The following is a 20,431-nucleotide window of genomic DNA, read 5'->3' on the forward strand; positions in this document are numbered from 1 at the left end:
GCTGGGGGGGGTGATAAGTCACCGGGTTAAAGTTTCAAGCCTTGTTTCCAAGACGTGGTGCTGTTACACAATAGCACAGTCGGAAGATTCCAGGCCAGCCCTCTACGTCGGCCCCCACTTTTTTTAGTGTACAGTGGTACCTTGAGATACAACTTTTAATTTATTATGTCCTCATAACTCATAACTCTCTAAGCAGCTTTAAATGGGAGATGCCATTTTTCCATCCCATCTTTGCCCAAAAATACAGACAAAATGATTGTAATGTGTTTTTAATAACTCCATAATTCTGGACTTTAAAACCCCAAAAAGTAATTACTAGGACTTGACCAATTAATTGGCCGGTTAAATGTTTTTTTTTCACAATAGCACATTACATATAATATAAGACAAAGACAATGCCGATCGAATATCGCCTGCCTCCTCCCCCCCCAAAAAAGTCAGCCAAAAATTGGCTAAATTTTGCATATTTTTCTCTCTGTTGTAAAGTGCTTCTTGTAAACTGTAGCTTGTTTTGAAAGGAGCTAGTCACAGTTGAAAGCGGAGAAATTCGTTAGCGCTGCAGACTGGAGAGGGTGGACATCCGCTGAACAATGCAGAGTTCGCTTAGCCCCGGGGTAGGCAACAAGTCCGGTCCAAAAGAGCCGCTGTCCTGCAAGTTTTGGAAGTGTCCCTCCTCAACGCACCAGACTGAAATGTTCAGCCCATCAGCAAGCCCGGTAGATCATTTGAATCAGGTGTATGAAGGAAGGAAATTTTGAAAACAGCGGCTCTCAAACACCAGAGTTCCCCTCTAGCCGTAATCAGAAGTTGTGAGGAATTGTCTGAGGAATGTCACATGGTGCTGCACATTCTTAATCAAAGACACGTGCAGCAAGAGCAGGATGTCTGTCCTCATCATCCTCGTGGTGGTGCAATTGAATTTGGAACTCGATCAAGTGGTTGCATGCATGTATAATGCATGTGTGGTACTTGGATATACTCCACAAGCTCACCAGTAGATACCAGTGGTACCCAAACAAAGGATATGGTCTCCCCCATTTCCTGTCCAACCCTGCACTCCTGATGTCGCTTTCAATGGGCTGTGTGTGTGTGTGTTCATGTGTGTGTCACGTGTTTCCTTCTCAATACAGACCTTTTCTGTCCCAAAAGGTCAGAGGGGCGAGGATGAGCAAAACAGGCTGTGATGGTAAACGGATGATGTGTGAAAAGGAGGAACCTTGTGTCAGTGCAAGCATCAAACCGATTTCCACTCCAACATTTTGCACGCCATTGACAGGCTAACAGTTAACATCGATTAGTCAGTTCAAAAAGCAAAAGCTATTTGAAGACAAACAACAGAACAACAAATGTACATATTCTGTATATCCTCTAAAAAAAATACAGAATCTTACTGAGTCACTAACAATAGGAGTAGAAGAAACAGTATTCATTTAAGTCCAGATATTATACTGCCCCCAGTGGCAGTAACTATTATAACCCTGATGTGCATGTACATACACACAAGGCAGGCATGTCGAAGTACAGGAGCGTTCAACCTGTTAAAAAGCAGATGTCAAAAGGAGCAAAAGACTGAAGATGATGGTTCTGTTATGATGCAAAATGAAGGACTGAGGGTACAAGACAGCAGGCTGGCGTGTGTTTAGTTTGGACCTCTGGGTGAGTCTGTGTTCCACTTGGCAGCAGCTTTTTTTCACCCCCTCCTGCTTTTCACCTCATGTTGTGTCATTCTGCCATTCTTTTGTTCCCTCTTATTTAACCCAGGTATTCAGGTATTTACCCCCGAGTGCTACTGGTGGTGCTGAGAGATGCAAGGTGCACTTTTGTTCTCCTGTCAGGACCTGTGTGGGCCAGGGGGGGTTGCCGAGCGAAGGATGGAGATGTTTCTATTGTCCTCACACATTCCACTCATCCAAGAATACACTTGTGGGTGAGGGAGGGGTGTTCAATTGAGGGGCCAGGGCGAGTGGAGATCAACCATTGGATTCAGAGTAGTTGTGTGTGTGTGTGTGTGTTTAAAGCATATATTTGTCTTCCCTCGTCTCTCCTCCCGCCTGGTCCCGTTCCATCGTGTCGCTGGAGAAGCTGCGGGGCAGGCGAATGCACCTGCTTGAAATCCACACCCACGCTAGACGCCTGTCTTTCCCGTCCGTCTCTGACGTTTTACAGAATTGCAGCATGTGCCACAAACTGGTGTCCACTTACTCGCTTTAAAAGGGAGTCACACTTTCTTCTTAGATATATTGAACTTCAAACATTACAAACGAAAATCGAGATGACTTAAATCTGGTGGAAAAATGGCTTTATATAATATAGTGTTGTTTTCAGATATGAGCGACCTGACTTATTGGTTTTTTCAAAAGCACAAATGAGACACTTCACAAATACTTGAAAATAATGGACATTTCTTCAAAAATAAGATTTAAGCTTCTTATTGCCGCTTCCACTTTTGATTGATTGATTGATTGATTGATTGATTGATTGATTAATTTTAGTTTGAAGTTTAATGCCAAAATACACATAAAACAAAATTTACACTCATATTTAAACCACAACCCCATAGTCACAACAACAATAATAGCTTATATAGTCTTTACTCTGCTAGCTTTATGCTAATGCTTGCACATAATGGTAAACAGCTATTGAACCCTTCAAGCAACAGATTTTTGAACACAAACAGTGAAGCAATGAGTTTTGTTTGTTTGTTGGCAGGCTGGAACGGATTAATGGCATTTCCATTCATTTCAATTGCAGAAAATGATTTGAGATGTTTGTGGTGGAACAGATTAAACCTGTTTCTCAAGGCATCATTGTATTTTTAGAGCTGTCCTTTGCTGTCATGAACCCTCATTATGTGTCATGACGTCATCTTTCGAAAATTTACAATCAATACAGTAAAGAGAATTTTGAGAGGTACCGTGTTAAAAATTGGGCTCTTGAGCTGACAAAGAAAGAAAAGCCCTCTTTTTTGTAGCATTAGTTACAATCACCGTGCAAGTTTTCTGACCTCAAGTCATGTGCACACTTGCCGCTACATGCGTGTAACTGGACCCCCTTTTGCAAGTAGGGACAGGTGTGCCACCACCTGACCACACCCCCAGGCCACACGGCACCTCCTGTCCCAACACCTGTCCCCTTCGTCTGCGCCCCCACCCCACGCCACCCCGCCTGAGAGCATACTACTGCGGCAGGAAGGCAGGTTGCTCGGCTGTGACGAGACGAAGGGGATCGGGTCCGGCTTGAGTATCTGCACAGCTGTCCCATCTGAAATTAAAACTTCAATGAATGTCTATGCGGCATAATCCCAGCCCACACGGTAACATTGATTCAAGTTGGACGGAGTTGGAGAGGTGTATCAAACATTTCGTTGATGTCAGGAACACTTCCTTTTTCTTACTTTCAAGGCATGAAGTGATTTACCATTAACATTTAACGACATCATTAATCAGTGGTTATTTAACAATACAGTGGCTTCTTCTAAACTTTTATTTTGAAAAGATGGACATATTTACAGAAATAACATCTGATGTAAAATATGAATGGTTGTCAGATGAACACAACAGCAAGGAGACAAGCTTGGTGGTATTATTGCAATCTTGCAGGTGTACTAATGCAATTAAATGACATATTAGTGACATAAGGGCGCAAAGTTGGCCAACATGCTAATACAGCTGACGTCAACGTTATTTAGCTTACAAATTCTGCATTTCCAAACAACTGCGTGTTGCTTTTGCTCTTTAAATGCTTTTTATTTTTTTATAAATTGCCAAGCACTTAAAGGTAAAAAACCCTGCTTATATATTTTTTTTTATTTTTTATTTTTTATTATATCGTGCAGGATGGACAGAGGTCAGAGAAATCTGTCCTTGTTTCTTTTCATCAAGACGAATGATAATAATGAGGGGATCTCTAAGGTTACTTAAAAGTTCCGCCAGTCATAATAATAATAATTCATTAAATTTGTATAGCGCTTTTCAAAAACCCAAAGACGCTTGAATGTCATGAATGTAATCTTTGAAAACATTAAATGAGCTCTTGGTTTGAAAAGAATACATCACAATTATATAAAAATGCATTTTTTTAACTCCATCCAGGTTTATATCGGACCTAATGTGTATATATATCAATTTTGAGAAAGAAAAATGAATGAAATTATAAAAGCACGAGAAAATCAAATTGAGAACCCAAATGTAGGTGACCTGGATAACAAATGAATCTCCATATTGTGAGTGTAAATCCTTTGTGACATCACTGTTTACACTTGATGTGTCTAATGTTATCACAGTGATAAGAATGGTGGTCAAATGGATGAAATGAGGCCTCTGTTATAAAAAGAGATGAAACCGTCATCTCCGTGTGTATGTGTGAGAGAGAGAGTGGGAGCGAGAAAGGGAGGGAGAGGTCAAAGCAGCCTGAAGGCCATTGTAAATTCCTCGCTAGCTCAACCAAAGACATTCTTCTCCGCTGTTTTTCTTTCTAATCTCAATGCTCAGATTACCAGCTAGAGGGCCTGGCCAGATGAGAAGAGAAGAGGAGAGTGGCATGCATGCACGCACATGTGCCCAAACACTGCGCGTGCATACACACACACACACAAAGACACACACAGTCGTTCCCTAGATGTATTTATTGTTTTTAAACCGTAGGAAAGCAACCCCCTATGGAGAATGCTGAGAGGATTCCCACATGTCAGCACCCATGCAGTGCCACACAAACACACACGCACACAATTGATACTTGTTGGAAGCCACCAATAAAAACCTTTCCAGATGGGCATACATTACTTTCACTGACATGGCTGACAAAAACCAACCAAGAAGAAAAAACAGTGCTGGTACCATTTAAAACCAAAGCGAGGTACTTCTGACTTATTTAACCAGGTAAATCAATTGAGAAACAATTCTTCATATGATACGTGGCTCTGTCTGAAAAATTGAAGCAATGGCCAGTTAATAGGGGAATAGACCATAGATCACAGATGTGGGCATTGAAAGAGCAACATCCAGTTTACGCAGAAGCTGTTTGGAGATGATATTTGTTTAAAATATCTCCATAAACCAAAATAGTAAGTATTGCAATTTTTAACAGGGTGTGTTTTTCAGAGTAGGTGAACTACACGTAACTGGTTACAGGTTACAGTGTAGATTACATGTGTATTTAAAAAATGGAGAAAGTGAACTAGTGGGGAAGCCAGAGAAGAGTTGTGAGAGTCTATGTAACCTTCCAACAACAAAGGTGATGCCGATTTAGATTTTCAATAGAAATGGGCCTATAGTTGACCCTTGAGGAACGCCAGTTGTCAAGGCAAAAACAAACTCTTCAAACTCGTGGACTGTGAATGACCAGAAGCATATATTAAAAGAAGACGGTCACCTCTCTGATAGATTTGAGTCTTCTGAGCGGGATGCTTGGGACAAATGTTTTGTGTCAAGGACATCTGTGTATTGTCATTGCCATCACAGTTTTCTTTACACTGAGAAGCTATGTATTTGCTGATCCTTCCAAAGTGATCATTTTAAAAGAAGGGAAAAAAAACAACATACTAATGATTAACCCTGACCCCCAAAAAGTCAATAGGTACTTAAAAAAGACGTATCTCACCCAGAACCCAAACAGCTGCATAATCCCAGCAGGGTTGATCCCTGCCGTGACAGGGTGCTGCAACAGCTGTCGCCCCGCAAACTGTCACACCCCATCAGTGTCTCCGTCACCACTTTCCATCATTTCCTCCTACAAAAGTTTGCTAGCTTAATGCTAAGACAAACAAACAAACTACCAGCGCATCCCACACTGACTGACAGCAATTCTTCACTTTATTCAAAGCTGATGTGCTCAGCCAGCATGACTCCAGACGCTCCATCAGGTGTGCAGAGAAAAGAGGGAGAAATGATGTGAATGTTGATGAGATGAAGAAAAAAGAAGAAAGCAGGACACCTGTTTTTTTTTTTTTTGCTCCTGCGAGCTGAAGCTTGCTTGCACTGCCTCACCCAGATCAACACGTCTCACACCGCCCGCTCAGCAATGCGCGAGAGTGCGAAGGTCAATTTTCAGACCACAGAGTCAAATAGACACTAGGATCAGTCAAGGGAGGCTAGTAATTAGACTGGCTAATTACAGATAGCAATAGAACGCTGTGGGCCCCTTAGATTTAAAGTTTTCCTCTTCGGGTTGATTCATAGTGATGGATGCTTACATTAAAGTGAGCTGCGAGACTGATATAGTAGTATCGAATTAAGTTAGCATTTGAACGTGAACTGGAGGTGTCATTTGAAGTATTCCAGTGTTGTTTTCTTTAAATATCTTTCCCATCCCCACACCCAAATATACACAACCAATGCGGTCATCCGATCCCAGCAGAGTGAGGGACCACCTCAAACATTTCTGCGGCTTGGAAGGTCCTTGTTGCAAAGCTCCCTGCACCTCCAATCTTACAACAGCAGCAGGCAGGCAGGCAGGCAGGCAGGCCTGCAGAGCGCTCTGTGGCTCATTAACCTCCCACTGGAGAGACTTGGGGGTCAGGGGCATCAAAGTGGCAGGATCACTGCAGACTCACCCGGCAATCCTACCATGGGGGTCTGGAGCCACAGCGTCTCACCCCCTAATGAGAGGCCGTGACACACACGCACACATCCACATGCAGGTTAACCCTTCAGACCAGCTGGAAAAGAGAGTCTGACATGAAGGTTCCTATGCCCCACCTACATACACCTCTGTCAAAATTTCACACATTCCAACCACCTGGTGCACCTCACACTGTCACTACAAGCCCGGATGGTGAATTATCTTAGCGTTTCCTGATCATTATTGAACCAAAGAATTATGAAACATTTTGTAAAAGGGTTGTGTCCATTTTCCCGCTGTGAGTTGGTTTTAATGTTGCAATTCAGAATCCTGAAAAGAACTACTTTAAACCCCTCGCAGTCTGTGAAGGGTGTTGGTAAACATGCAGTTTTTACCAATAAGGTTCCTGGTACCTTTTTGCCACGGGAGTTGGATTTAAATATTTTAGTATGTGCTACCAGACACCTATACAAAAAATATTTCTAAAGAAATTATTGGTCATTTTCTTGATAAGGGATTTCTTCCCAGATTCGGCGACTACATTTCCTGATTTAACTTGGAGTGGCAATAAACAGGCTTCCCCGGTCTAATGGGCAACAAAAACACAGCCATCAGTCAATCAGTGCAAATGAAGGGAAGCGGCAAACACAACGAAAGGTGTGAGGGAGGTGTGTGGGAGTTGGCAGAGAGAAAGGGAGGACAGACATGTTTTCAGGAAGGGAAGGGGAAGGCAAGTGCAGCAATGGGAGTGCAGGGAGGGGGTGCAGAAGCACCTTGCAGCAGCTGGTCTCAATTACCGTCCGTGTGTGTGTGTGTGTGTGTGTGTGTGTGTGTGTGTGTGTGTGTGTGTGTGTGTGTGTGTGTGTGTGTGTGTGTGTGTGTGTGTGTGTGTGTGTGTGCGTGTGTAAGGTTGAGGCATCACAGAGGGAGGGCTGAGACCACTGGCGCCAGGAGGGGAGTAACAGGTCAGAGAGGATGAAGATTATAAAAATACTAGCAGGCTGATGGCCTTGGTCCTGCTTGCGCATTTCGTGTGCATGTGTGTGTGTTGGTATTCCTCTACATACTAACCCACAGTGCCACAGGATGAGGAGGAGTATGTATGTGTGTGCCCACAATGAACATAGTGGTGTGTCCATGCTTACATCCTGTACAACCATATGTAATAACATTAACCAGTGGTGGGAAATACCCATCCATCCATTATCCGGCTTATCCTCAGGACGGTCGCGGATGGTGCCAAGTAAACTACTAACCATAATTATTTTTGCTATTTTATTGAAGTAGATTTTTTTCATAAATCCATATGGTTCATGTTTTAATTTTTTTTTACTATTAGTCCCAACGTGTAAAAACAGATATTTGTGCTTTTTATTCCTGCCTTTGTTTGCATTTGAAAACAAATGAGTTACTTTTTTTTCCTTTTCAGTACAAGCACTATGAAAATTATTAAACGTTTTATAATTGACAGCAAACACTCATATTATTTTATAATTCACAGTAAGCATCCAGTTTTACTTTTGCACTTAAGTCCATCCAAATCATTGATGGTGGAGTGAAACGACATGAACATTTGACTACGAGTTCCACTCCTGGTTAAATTAAAAGGTGTCATCTCATATTATTGTTTATAACGTATAATAGACTGACAATGCTACATGTCAGGTGTTATTGAAATAATTAATTCCATTTCCCCACTAGCTCTAATTAAGTTTCATGTATAAACGTCACAATTTTGGGATCGTCGCTGTGTCTAAGGCGCCCCCTGGCGTTCAATACTTTTTATTACAAGAACACCATTTCGCTGTAGATAAGTGTCGCCGCTGTGATTACAAGGACAAGATTAACGAGAAACAAATAACTAACAGTTCATATTATGGGCACTTAAGAACAACATCAACCCCGCATGAACCCAACTGACAAGTAAAATAAATATGCAGATTAATGCCATAAGTAAATACTTCACACGTTTTGTTTGTGTGGTTAGTAAATAAAAGGTAGGTTTCAAAGCTTACAATTATCATACACCCTCCACTGTTTCATAAACAATATTAAAATCAAACAGTCTGCTTACCAAGAGAAGATGACAGACACACAAAAGCCAATTCTGTCCAAGGCACGCTTGAATTGAAATGTTTTATTTCCAAACTGCTTATACCTGCCATCACTCAGTACCACACTCTTTGAATGATCTTTTTTTTTTTTTTTAACCCGGGATCACGAGAGAATATTTATGGGGTATATAAATATGTTAAATTCACATGCACAGACAAATAAGAACTGATATTGCAGAAGGAACAAAAACCCTCCCCAAACATTTCCGATAAAACAATTGCACTCAAACTGTCAAATAAAAGGTAGATGCATGCAAAACACACAAACAGCAACTGGCTAATATTGGGAGACCCTTAACAATCATGATTGTATTTGTACTCCATGAAGAGGCTCTGCAATGAATGGGAAATTGAATTTCCTATTTTTTGTTTATTGAAAAGCTAAACGTCTTGTGGTTTTTATTTTTTACTGTATGATTTTTCTTATGCCACAAATAAAATATAAAACATAATAATACCCTTGTTAAAAGAATACAGATAAAATAAAGCTGTAACCAAAGGGTCCAATTTGAGTAAAACCCGGCCTAAAAATATTTTTGCTGTGGCAACCTAATTGTTTAATTCTGACTTAGCTTCATCCCATTAAACTGACCATTCCCTTAAAGTTACAGTACTAGACCTTATCCTTAAAAAGAAACTTGACTGCTTTTTGGTTCAAACAGTCCAAATTGTCATCTTCTTTTCCGTCCGACCAACTTGTTTTCAAGGGAGTCAGTTCGGGTGCAATTACATCCCCATCCTGCGAGTTAGAGAAACAAGTCATGATGTTTGGAAAGCAATATTATCAGTTTCCCTGAGATAGTCGCACATAAATGTCACCTGAGGCTTTATGAAGTCTTTGTTAATGCACCACTGAATAAAGTGCTTTTGTGCTGTGCCCAGGCCATCCGTCTTCTTGTAGTAAACTCGGATCAGTTGCTCTGCAAAGTTTTCGGGCAAAAGTTTGGACACCTGATGAGAGAAAGAGAGCCATTAAAGGTCTTCTGCGCTTGAGCAGCTCAGGTAAATGCTCAATAAAATCTTTGGCCACATTCTGACCTGATGCTTGCGTATGGGAATGGCTTTGGTGGGGTCAGTCTTGCAATAAAAACGCATACTGTCAATGGGGTTCTCCTGCTTCATCCCGTAGTCCATTTGGATGACCTAAAACGAAAGGTGACGTCAAAAGTGCGCAACAAAATGAGCTAAAGAACAAAGAAAGTAGGTGAGAAACTCACGCTCACGACAAAGTCTGCAGGCTGCAGAGGGACATTCAGCTCGCCCACCTGAGGGACTGACTCAGCCAACTCCGCCTCCCATTTAGTAATGATATCCTTTGCAAGGAGAGAAATGGAACACACACACACACACGACAATTGGACAGTTCACAATTTTCTTGTTGGCCCCCAACTGTACTGTACGTCCACTTGGTACAGCTGCACAATGTGAGGAGAGTCGTATTTTGGATTTCGCATTGTCTGTGTTTGAAGTGTTGTAAACTAACAAACACCTGAGTGACTTTCAGGGGTTCCTTAGCTTGGGTTTGACCCAAATGCTTGTAGAGGCGCCGTTGAAGAATGTTCTGTAGAATTTGCCGTGCCTCAGCCAGCTTCGGGTTTGATGAGTGGAGAATTTGTTCAAACACACTATCTGCAAGACAGACGGACGGACAGACCCAAGACACACTTAGGAGCAACCCATCATTTGAATGACAATTCCTACACGATGAAAACTGGCCAATTCAAAAATAAATGATAATAGCAAAAATATAAATCAATAGAAAAAAAAGATAAATAAATGTGGGAATAAAAATATATGAGAAAATAAAAGTTAAAAAAAATACAAATACATACTTTAAAATTAAATAACAAAATAATTGCAGAAATAAACACAAATACAATTAATACATTTTAGATCAATGTAATCAATTGTTTTTGTATTTGTTTTTATTTTCACTTTTATTTATTTTTGATGTTGGCAGTTTTGGCCCTCCATACACTTCACCTTGTGTTTATGAATGTGCACAGAGGTGCTGGAACTAAACATGACATTGTTGTTGGGACAAACCTGTCAGCTTGGTGTAGGCCTCCATGTCATCTATGGCTGTGGACAGCGTGAACATCGTGCCTCCTGAGCCTTGGACCTGAAAGTGTTTATCGGCCTTCAAAAAGGCCTCGTTGATCCTGTATGGACACCATTTTAAGTTTCATTTCCCGATAGTTTGTATCAAAACAACAACGGAAAATGTTGCAAAAACCAAGTACTCACATGATTTCTATAACGGTGCACACCCTGTGTTGGTAAGCTCTCTTGTGGAGACAGATACGCGTATAGAACAGATCATACAGATTGCCCACTTCCTGTGACAAAAACCACCTCTCGTTTAAAAAGAATTTCTCATCAAAATTCAAATAAAGTCCTTCTGTCAGTTTAATGTACTGCTTATGTTGCTGTCCACTAATAGTATTTTCGGCCCGCCGCACACCCAGCAACTCTGTCCAAACGCAACCAAACATGAACCGATTGACAGAGGGAAAGAAAATGTAAGAAAAGCGCTTTGCCAGACTGCAGCCACCTTATCTCGAGTGCAGATGAGCTTCTCCCCATCCACTTCACACACTCTGGCAAATTTGAGGTAGCGACGATAATCCGAGTTGTTCTGGATGCCCAGGTTATGGCAATCCCTGACAAAATAAGAAAAGTTGAACTGAGGGGCAGTATGTGAAAAGGGTATTTACCGCCCAACCACGAATGTCACACCTGGCAAAGTAGTCCCATTTGTCCATGTCAATGCCGTTTCTCTTGTTAGCCACAATTTCATAGAGAAAAGACTTGTCCTTGGAACGGCCTCGATAGGGCCACTGAGAAGACTGACAGCACAACATTAGCATCAAGCCTTGATCTCCCGTGATGATACTGACTGTGTGTACTACCTGGAGGTCTACATTTGTGTCCAGAGGTCCTGCAATCAGCTCCTTGATGAAGTCCAGGTCCTCAGGCAGGACCAGGCCATGTTGTTCCATCTGTGGCTTCAGGTCATTTTTCTCCACCAGGTGATCAAACATTTTAAGCGATGCCTCCTCATGCTGTAATTTGATTGTGTCAGATAAACAGTTGGTCATGGGAACTGTTAGAAAAAAAAATATATATGTTATCATGCGTTCTCTAATCAATGCTTTACCGCAATATTACTGCAATACATGCTTGCTGTTTGGCCTTGCTGTTTTTATGATGTACCACAGAAGAGAAAGGTTACGGCTGGGTCAGGAGAGAGGTTACGGCTGGGTCAGACAGCACGCGGCTGACAACTCAGCAAGAAGAAGACATCTACTGAGACAGTTCCTTTTTAACAAAGACCATTCCGAGAAACAACATGCCTCACCGCTGTCTCACACTCTGATGGAACGACAAGCAAACATCACGGTTCCTGTTTTTATCACAGAGACAAAGAGATGTTGCTGATAGCTTAAATTCTTCTTCCTATATTGCCATATAAGTATGTAACACCTTGCGCCTTTTCTGTTTACGAGACAAAGCCCACATGCTTTCTCCCTTCTCTTTAGGGACTTTTGTCTCACACTGTGGGTAGGGCAAATCCAAATAAAAAGAGCAGGAGTGCATACAGATATTTAGTGTAGTGAGATTGTTGTAAGCTATCTGTACTGCACTCCTCGCGAGCATAGAATTAATATTCTGTCTCACTTGTGATTTTGTCTGCTGATACTTTTCTCTAAACAGTTATTCAGTCAGCGAAATAAACCTGACAGGAACAAAACAACAACAAAAAATTCCTTCATGAATTTGGGTAATGTCCTCAAAAACATATTAATGGGGGTGTCTAGTTGGGTCATACTCACTGAATTATATTAATTTAATTGCTCTTGAGTTCTGACGTTCCAACTAGTATTTGGTATAGGAAATGTGCTGAAGTAAATAGATTTGACTTCCTCATACACGGTTCCCCAAAAGATATGATGAAACTACAGAAGTGACACCATCGGCATTTGGAATCTTGGGCTTTGCAGATTTTGTTATCATATTTTTTCCATTTGCATTTTTTAAATTCCTTTGCCAAAGACTCAGAACCAATCTGACACTGGAGAAATGTTCAGTCCCGCGTAGCCCTCCATATAGACTTTTCCTAATTTAGCGCAAATGCCTATTGAAATGGTACAACAGTGTAGGTGTCGTGTTACCTTCCAGGAAATATCCGGGCGTGCTTTGGGGATGAATTTGGCATCAAACATGTGCGAAAATGGACCATGCCCTGAGAGGCAAAATGCATGAGACATTCACTTGGTTAATTTCACTTTTACATGGAAACAAAAGGCATTCGATGCGTGGGCCGAACCTACCCAGATCGTGACAGAGCCCAGCAATCTGCACACAAAGGATGTCTCGCCGAGAAATGAGAAGTTCTGGCTGCTTCTCGTTTAGTGCTTTCACAAGTTGCCCTGCTAAGAAACCCACTCTGAAACATTCAAAACAAACCGCATTGTGCTTGTTATTTGGCAGAAACATACAGTGGGGCTTGGCGACGGATGGAATAAATTGACGACGTTGACACATGCCCGATGGAGTGCTCAAAGCGGTTGTGGGACGCTCCGGGGAAAACAAAGTACGTCCCTCCCAATTGTTTGATATTTCGGAGTCTTTGGAACTGAGGCGTGTCGATGATCTTGACAAGAAGAGGATGTAGCTCCACGTGTCCGTGAATGGGATCATTAAACACCTGACAGAAGGCAGGACAGCAAACACACAAGTGGAAATAGTTGTACTAAGTTCATTTTGTTTTTACTTGTTAATCACTTCACTGGTTCTTTTATCTCAAACAAAATATTTTAGGTTGCATTACCTGACATGTTTCGGCTTGTACTTCCGAAAAATAAAAAACTTAATGGGTTGTTAAAGAGATTTTAATCATTCACTAAGGTTTCTATTATACTGTGAGTCATTCAAATAAATGTGTGTCCATTAAACTAATGAGTCTCCTTTGGCAAGAAAGATAAGTGATAGGGTTGACAACTTATTTTGATTTTATGATTATATTGAAGTGTTGACTTGCTGTACACTTCAGTTGTGCTCCACCCAGAGTTTAAACATCTGCTAGCTGACTATTGTGAAGATAAAGAGATAAGACCACCTCTGCAACTTACTGGAACCAGACTGCAGAGACGACCCCAGCTTTCACAAGCTTTCACAAAATAAAGACATGTTCTGCACACCCCACCTTCCTTGTTGAGAATAACTAGGATTGCGGCGGGAGCAGAGTTCTGAGCGGCTTTCAAGCACTTTTGTGTTGCACAAAATTGATGCTGTCTCTCCCCGCTTGCAAGCGTAAAATGCATGGTTCTTGCATAATTTCAGTTTTCTAGAACTACTCATACCCCACCTCTTTTTCCATAGTTTCTTAACTATTCCTTACAGTCCCTTGCAATTTATCCGAAAAATCCAACTTGTTTGTATGGTTGTTGTTTTTCTTATACAACACTTGAAAGTGAAGTGTGAATGAGAAAATACCTTATTTGTTTGAGGACCCTCTTCTATGTGCCCTAGCTTGCTCAGACTGTGTAGAATCCGAAGTTGTTCACCAACAGGCCTTGATAAAAAAAAGTCATGCTTACCAGCACATTGAAAGAAAAGTTGCATGGGGTTTATTTGGTACACCACATATAATTTACAGCTGTCATCCTACGATCCTACGTAGCGCGAGCGGTCCAAGTACGAGTACGGCGGGCTCCATTTTTCTGGCGGGGTGGTCTGTCTTATGTTGAGACTGAAGAATGAGGGAGGACAGGACATACTGATAAGAAGAAAGAATGGCTTGTCCTTTCTGTTTGTTTAAAGAAGTGTTTCCGAGCCTTTTCTCATCCAAGGCACACCTTTTCTCTGGAAAAAATCTAGAGGCACACCGCCAACAAAAATCTTGTTCCATCATGTTCTGTATTAAAATTACTTATAATATATGGCGTTGAATTGTATTAAATTGTATTTCTTATTTTTAATAAAAGTGGCAGTTTTTAAAACGTTTTCCTCCCTCGATTTCATTTGGTTTTATGCAAGGACTTTATTTGATAACAAACAGGAAGCTCGGTATTATTTGTATATTCCAAATAATGTTGTCAATCAATCAACCAACCAAAATGCACAATAAATCCAGGTTCTGCTGTCGAACTAAATGCCGGGGTTTCCGTCAGTCGCCACTCTCGAACACAAACTGCTGATCTACACAAAGAGAAGCTGAAAATGTCGATGCAGCACAATCAGATCGCCACAACGGGAAATGTCAAGATTCTCTGATTGTCCACAAACGATCAGCAAGTGGCTGACCAGGCCTTGTGCTAACTGACCAGTGCTTTGCTCTCCGTAATTATTATTGGACAATTTCCCACCGCACACCAGTGTGCAGCAGCACAATGGTTAGAAAACATTGAGTTCAAGACGTACTTAATGCCCATCTTCTCCAGATCATCCTTCTTGAGATAGTGCAGCACGGCACCGGTGATTTTATGATCTGACGACAAAAAAGTGTCTTTGTTGTTGCAACTGACCAGCAAGTGTTGTGAGCTACAGAAAAGCAAGTGCAAACGCAAAATTGAAGGATGACACTAACCTGTAAATGCAGTTTCATGCTCTCCAAGACCTTCTCCTCGCAGGTAGTGGCACGTTTCTTCTATTCCCCACTGGGAAACGTCCGAGTTTTGCGTCCGATACACTGACGCTCTCTTCCCCGGCGTTGGGGAACTATCTCCGTGGCTCGCTGTCACTACACCTCGTTTGCGGCTCGCCATGTTGAGAAATGAACCCACTACATGACATGAAGCACAACAAAATGATTTGTCAAACGGAAACTGTGGGTGTCACACTTGGCAAGAACAAAGTCGCTGCTTTGAATCACTCAAAAGAACCGGGCACACACACAAAAAAAAGGGAACTCGCCGGTTTCCGATGTGGTTCTCGAGATGACAAAACGGATTATTCACAAAGTAGTTGTTATCCGGTTACAGTTTTCAAAACAAAACACATTGCCCTTGACCGCACCCGTGTTTTAAGTAAAACACTATGTTGTAGCTTTGCAGTTAAACATTTCGATTGATAAAAGTGTTTATGATGCAACCTTAAGTTTCACATGAGTCACAGGCGAGATTCTATTTGATAAATCAGGGAAATTTTCATTTGGATTTATTTTATATACCAACAGTAAATGCTACTTCTGGTTGTTTCTGTCACACACCCGACAACTTAATCCAGGGTGCTTGTCATTGGTTAAAATGCAATTCCCTGGTTCTTCCTAAAAAAAAAAAATCTCTGACAGCATTCGGTCTTGAAAATTGTAGTTTATGTAAACAAGGTTGTCCCATAATAATATATAGCCGTGTCGGAAATTAACAGAGTGAGAGAAAAAAAACGTTTTGGCGTCTTTCACAAATTTTCTTTTTCTGCATATAAATGCTCTACGTGGTAATATTTGTATTTGGATTTCGGACTACATGTTTTACGTAGTTTATAGAATACAAGCTTTTATTTGTACATATTCCTATGAATAGCAAAATAAAAAGGAATCGATAATCTTGCAGTATCTTCTCCCCACTAAGAGTTGTATAATAATCCTTTGCCAAAACAAAAAATGACAACATACAGAACAAACACACAGAGTTTGGTGGGTGAATCTAAATATCTGATGCCAGTGACAGACCACAGACAGACAATTCTGTTTCACTCTCTTTTTTTTATTTTTTTTATCTCAATCGTCTTTTATTTGTCTGAATGTGAGCAGATCATATAGCGTGATCTACTTCTGATAGCAGCAACAAACAGCACTGAGCCATTAGAACCTATTCACATCCATGTCACACCACGAAGAAGCATACTTTTAAATCGCATATTATGCTACACTGCTCCAAACAAACATGCTGTGGACAAAATACTTAAATTCTCCTTTATTCACAGATTTGAAAAAGCACTCCTCATAAAAATAGCACAAGAAATTATAACTACACAAACGCCCACACATTATTATACAGCTCAAACAATGCATCCGGTTTGGGAAAACGCTGCATGTTTGTTCAGGACTTCTACTGCTGCAAGAAAAAAAAAAAAAAAAAAAAAGAGGCGTGAGTGAGATGTACACACTATTTATTAAGGCAATGAGATTATTCTGTCACAGCAGTGAAGTATGTTTCTCACCTTGGCCTTCTGGCTCTGGACAGGGACATAGAGTTTGAACTCGGCCGGTAGCTCATCCTCAGAGTAGAGCCTGTCTGAGAAATATACCCTCCTGATACGACAGTTAGCATGAATCTGAAAGACAAGCAAGTCACATAACACAATTGTCGGTGGGCTAGCATTTATGTCAAACTTTATTAAATATGTCATGTATAATTGAAGAGGTGCTTTAAATCAGAACAAATGCAAATAATGCATTTCAGAAAAAGACCAAATACACGAATGAGCAATCAATAATTTCTTTTTGGGGGGTGAGACACCGCATGTGATTTTTTTCCCCAGCCTTAGCGCATTGAAAACGGCATTCACAGACACTGTAATGTCATTTTTAATTTGATTAATTGCTCAGCTCATTGTACTGACCGCTATTTGCAACTGTTCGGAAATCTCCTCACCTTAACCTATGCCCTGTTAGTATAACTTGAGTCAAATTCCAAATTTTTTCACTACTCATGCAGAAGCCTACTAAGTGCAACATGCAAGTGTATAAATATCGAACAAATACAATCGGGCAAACTCACCTGCACACGCAACGTCTCAATATAGTTGGTTCCGTAGGCTCTTCTGGTGAAGTCTGAGAGATTGAACTGAATCTGGTTCCAGCCATCATCAAGTCTCATTGGCATGGTGCAGATGAACGGCTTCACTCGCGTCGTGCTCTGGTAGTTACTCGCTCTAAAGCGCCGTCGAACATTTTTATCATCTAACACCTGAATGGAAAAATGTACGAGGACAAGAGCAGAGAGTGTCAATTCTGCCTCTCTATTGTCAACACACGGAACGTTCTCATGTCCGTACCTGAACTTCGAAGGTGAAATATTTCTTTAAGTTTTTGATGATCATTACAAGAAAAGGCAACTTGATACCCAGTGTCTTTTTTGGGTCAGCTGGACAGGTTATATAGGTAGTACTGTAGGGAGGACAAAAATGATTAACAAAGGAATGCCAAATGAAATGTTGGCAAAAAGCATGACCTTCAGTGGACACACACCTGACGTTTGTACCTTCGACCTCCAACACCAGTGAATGAATGTCGTTATCTGTAATTCTCTTTATGTGACCATTCCGTACCTTGTCAACAAGAATAGAACACAGTTGTAAAGTCATAAAACAATATATTTTGAAATCCAGCAGCAATGTTACTCTAAAATGCAGGGTGCAGACAGGTTGAGAAGCGTTGCTTTACTTGGCTTGACTACAATTAAACTACAATAATTACAGCTCATCCATCTATTAGCATTAGCGACAGGCACAATGAATGAAGCTAACGACTTCGTCAAAAAGTTTACCTTCTTATCCCATATCTGAAGCGGTTTGCTACCGATACTATATAGAATAGAAAGAAATCCACTTTGGAACGTGTTTTTGAACATGATTTTCGCCTTCTGTACGGGTCCTCTGTACGGGATTACTGAGCTACGGCAACACGCTTCACTTGGCTCCGTTTCCGTCCCCGCCGTTTCCGTGCAATGCAACCAAAGCGTTCCGTCGTGGAAACTGAGCGTCTTGGTCAGATATAGAATGAATAAAATAATGAAACGCCAACAAGCTTCGTCGTAATCTGGAATTTCAGCGCATTTCTCTCCCAAAGTTGCAAAACACCCGCTGTTTTGGTGTTGCTAGGAATCTTCCATTGTTGCAGTGTTCACTCCGGGTTTTTATTCTTGAAGCACTTTAGTCTCCCCGGGCAACCGGTCAGAAAACAAGCGGAGATAAATTCGCGACAAACGTGTCCGATTACCTACCTAACTCATAAATAGTGATTTGTACTATGTTGCAATTGTGCCTTAAGATGGTGTTGCGTTGCGTTAAAGGAAGAGAATGTAAAAGGAAACCGGCGTAGATCTTTTCTTTTCTTTGAATTCGATCGTCCTGTATGTCAGCACAATCAACAACCACAAGGTGGCGCAAGAGTCAATTAAATTCCTTTTTTCCCTCCGTGTTCGAGTGATGTTGAAAGATCCTTATTTTGGAATAATATACGACGTTTGTCAGAAATGTTTCAGGCCTGGTGTCAGAGAATATTTCAGACCCAAACAACAAGTTTTCCTCTACAGTGTGGGCCAGATGATATCGCTTGAGCATCTGACATTTCCTGACTGAGAAGAGCATCACTATGCTGAGGCAACCCTTCTTACCCAACCTGGCTGTATGAATTTTTTTCTCCCTTTACCTAGTCCAAGTGGGTCTTCAAGAAGAACCATTATGAAGACGTCGACGACATCAAGATCAGGCCTGTTTAAACGTGCGCGAAGGGAAAGACTCAAATTGTCATCAGCATGATCTCAACAAAGTCAAAGTCAAAGTCAGCTTTATTGTCAATCCCTTCATATGTCAAGACACACAAAGAAACCGAAATTCCGTTTCCTCCATCCCACGGTGACGAGACATACAAGTAGGCGACACAAAACAAAAACAAGAAGGCACAAACCATAAACAATAAATAATAAATAAAATAAAATGAGCGATGAATAAATAATAGACCAATAAATAAGAGGGGCAAAACCGAGCCAGTGTGCATACAGCAGACAGCAAGAACAGGACGCTACGCCGAAAGGGGGAGCGAGTTCAGGATCCTAACAGCCTGGAGTACGAAGCTGTTGGAGAGTCTGGTGGTGCGGGAGCGCAGGCTCCTGTACCGCCTCCCAGAGGGCAGAAGTTCAAACAAAGAGTGAGCGGGGTGACTCACATCACCCACAATCTTGGTCGCCTTGCGGGTGAGATGGGAGGTGAAAATGTCCTTCAAGGAGGGGAGAGAAGCACCAATAGTCTTACTAGCCGTTTTCACTATGCGCTGCAGGGCCTTCAAGTCGTAGTCAGTGCAGCTGCCACCCCAGACAGCAATACAGCTGGAGAGGACGCTCTCAATGGTGCCGCGGTAAAAAGTAGTCATGACGGCCGGAGGAGCCCCCGCGCGCCTGAGTTTCCGAAGGAAGTACAGGCGGCGCTGGGCCTTCTTCGCCAGCGATGCGGTGTTGGTGGACCAGGAGAGATCCTCACTGATGTGCACCCCCAGGAACCTGGCGCTGCTCACTCTCTCCACCACAGCACCGTCGATGGTCAGCGGCAGGTGTTGGGCGTGACCCTTCCGGAAGTCAACAACAATCTCCTTGGTCTTGTCGACGTTCAGCAGGAGGTTGTTGTCCCTGCACCACGCGGTCAGAAGGTCAACCTCCAGCCTGTATTGAGTCTCGTCTCCCTTGGTGATGAGACCCACCAGAGTCGTGTCAATGGTGTCAATGACTTGTTTTTTGTTTTTGTTGAGCCATTATATTAGATTATTTTACTTTTGTAGTGACTTGTTTGAAAATAAACTATTATTTTGCAATTGAGTGCAACGATTTAAAAGATCTTGCTTCCATTTATATGGGCCAATATTTGCTACACATCAAGCCTGCCCGCATTTCAAGTGAGTATTGTGAACATCATGTCCCTGGTGGTCTAGTGGTTAGGATTCGGCGCTCTCACCGCCGCGGCCCGGGTTCGATTCCCGGTCAGGGAACTAGGTTTTAGCTGTAGCTCAGTTGTAGAGTCTTTGTCTCCCAATTTACAGG

General features: G+C 41.7%; 2 protein-coding genes and 1 non-coding gene across 3 annotated transcripts; 1 reads left to right on the forward strand and 2 right to left on the reverse strand.

The window, feature by feature from the left end:
- Nucleotides 1–8,675: 8,675 nt before the first annotated feature.
- Nucleotides 8,676–15,584, reverse strand: samhd1 (SAM domain and HD domain 1). Its single transcript, XM_037243059.1, has 16 exons — nucleotides 15,265–15,584; nucleotides 15,099–15,165; nucleotides 14,172–14,250; nucleotides 13,223–13,383; nucleotides 13,007–13,122; nucleotides 12,848–12,918; nucleotides 11,585–11,737; nucleotides 11,412–11,521; nucleotides 11,227–11,335; nucleotides 10,920–11,011; nucleotides 10,719–10,834; nucleotides 10,162–10,301; nucleotides 9,890–9,985; nucleotides 9,711–9,815; nucleotides 9,492–9,623; nucleotides 8,676–9,411 (listed from the first exon to the last, which is right to left on the reverse strand). Exons 1-16 carry the CDS (start codon nucleotides 15,440–15,442, stop codon nucleotides 9,286–9,288), a joined length of 1,851 nt encoding a protein of 616 aa, XP_037098954.1. The 5' UTR covers nucleotides 15,443–15,584; the 3' UTR covers nucleotides 8,676–9,285.
- A 987-nt stretch (nucleotides 15,585–16,571) lies between these two features.
- On the reverse strand, nucleotides 16,572–18,528 carry cfap20 (cilia and flagella associated protein 20). The gene is made up of 6 exons (XM_037266381.1): nucleotides 18,167–18,528; nucleotides 17,869–17,948; nucleotides 17,676–17,787; nucleotides 17,399–17,587; nucleotides 16,839–16,952; nucleotides 16,572–16,732 (listed from the first exon to the last, which is right to left on the reverse strand). Exons 1-6 carry the CDS (start codon nucleotides 18,248–18,250, stop codon nucleotides 16,727–16,729), a joined length of 585 nt encoding a protein of 194 aa, XP_037122276.1. The 5' UTR covers nucleotides 18,251–18,528; the 3' UTR covers nucleotides 16,572–16,726.
- Nucleotides 18,529–20,307: 1,779 nt separating this feature from the next.
- On the forward strand, nucleotides 20,308–20,379 carry trnae-cuc. Its single transcript has one exon. It is a non-coding gene; the product is annotated as a tRNA-Glu (tRNA).
- Nucleotides 20,380–20,431: the final 52 nt, after the last annotated feature.

The sequence above is a fragment of the Syngnathus acus genome, chromosome 2 (assembly GCF_901709675.1).
Source record: "Syngnathus acus chromosome 2, fSynAcu1.2, whole genome shotgun sequence".
In the NCBI taxonomy this organism is placed as follows: Eukaryota; Metazoa; Chordata; class Actinopteri; order Syngnathiformes; family Syngnathidae; genus Syngnathus; species Syngnathus acus.

Bases quoted from the DNA above. Each gene is read 5' to 3' on its own strand.
- samhd1 (XM_037243059.1), bottom strand. From the start codon at position 15,442: ATGGCGAGCCGCAAACGAGGTGTAGTGACAGCGAGCCACGGAGATAGT. The intron at 12,919-13,006 runs GTAGGTTCGGCC...TTTGCCTCTCAG, and splicing joins TGGGCTCTGTCACGATCTGG to GGCATGGTCCATTTTCGCAC. The intron at 9,816-9,889 runs GTGAGTTTCTCA...CTTTCGTTTTAG, and splicing joins CTGCAGACTTTGTCGTGAGC to GTCATCCAAATGGACTACGG.
- cfap20 (XM_037266381.1), bottom strand. From the start codon at position 18,250: ATGTTCAAAAACACGTTCCAAAGTGGATTTCTTTCTATTCTATATAGT. The intron at 17,788-17,868 runs GTGTGTGTCCAC...TCCTCCCTACAG, and splicing joins GTCGAAGGTACAAACGTCAG to TACTACCTATATAACCTGTC. The intron at 16,953-17,398 runs GTGAGTTTGCCC...CTTGTCTTTCAG, and splicing joins TTGAGACGTTGCGTGTGCAG to ATTCATGCTAACTGTCGTAT.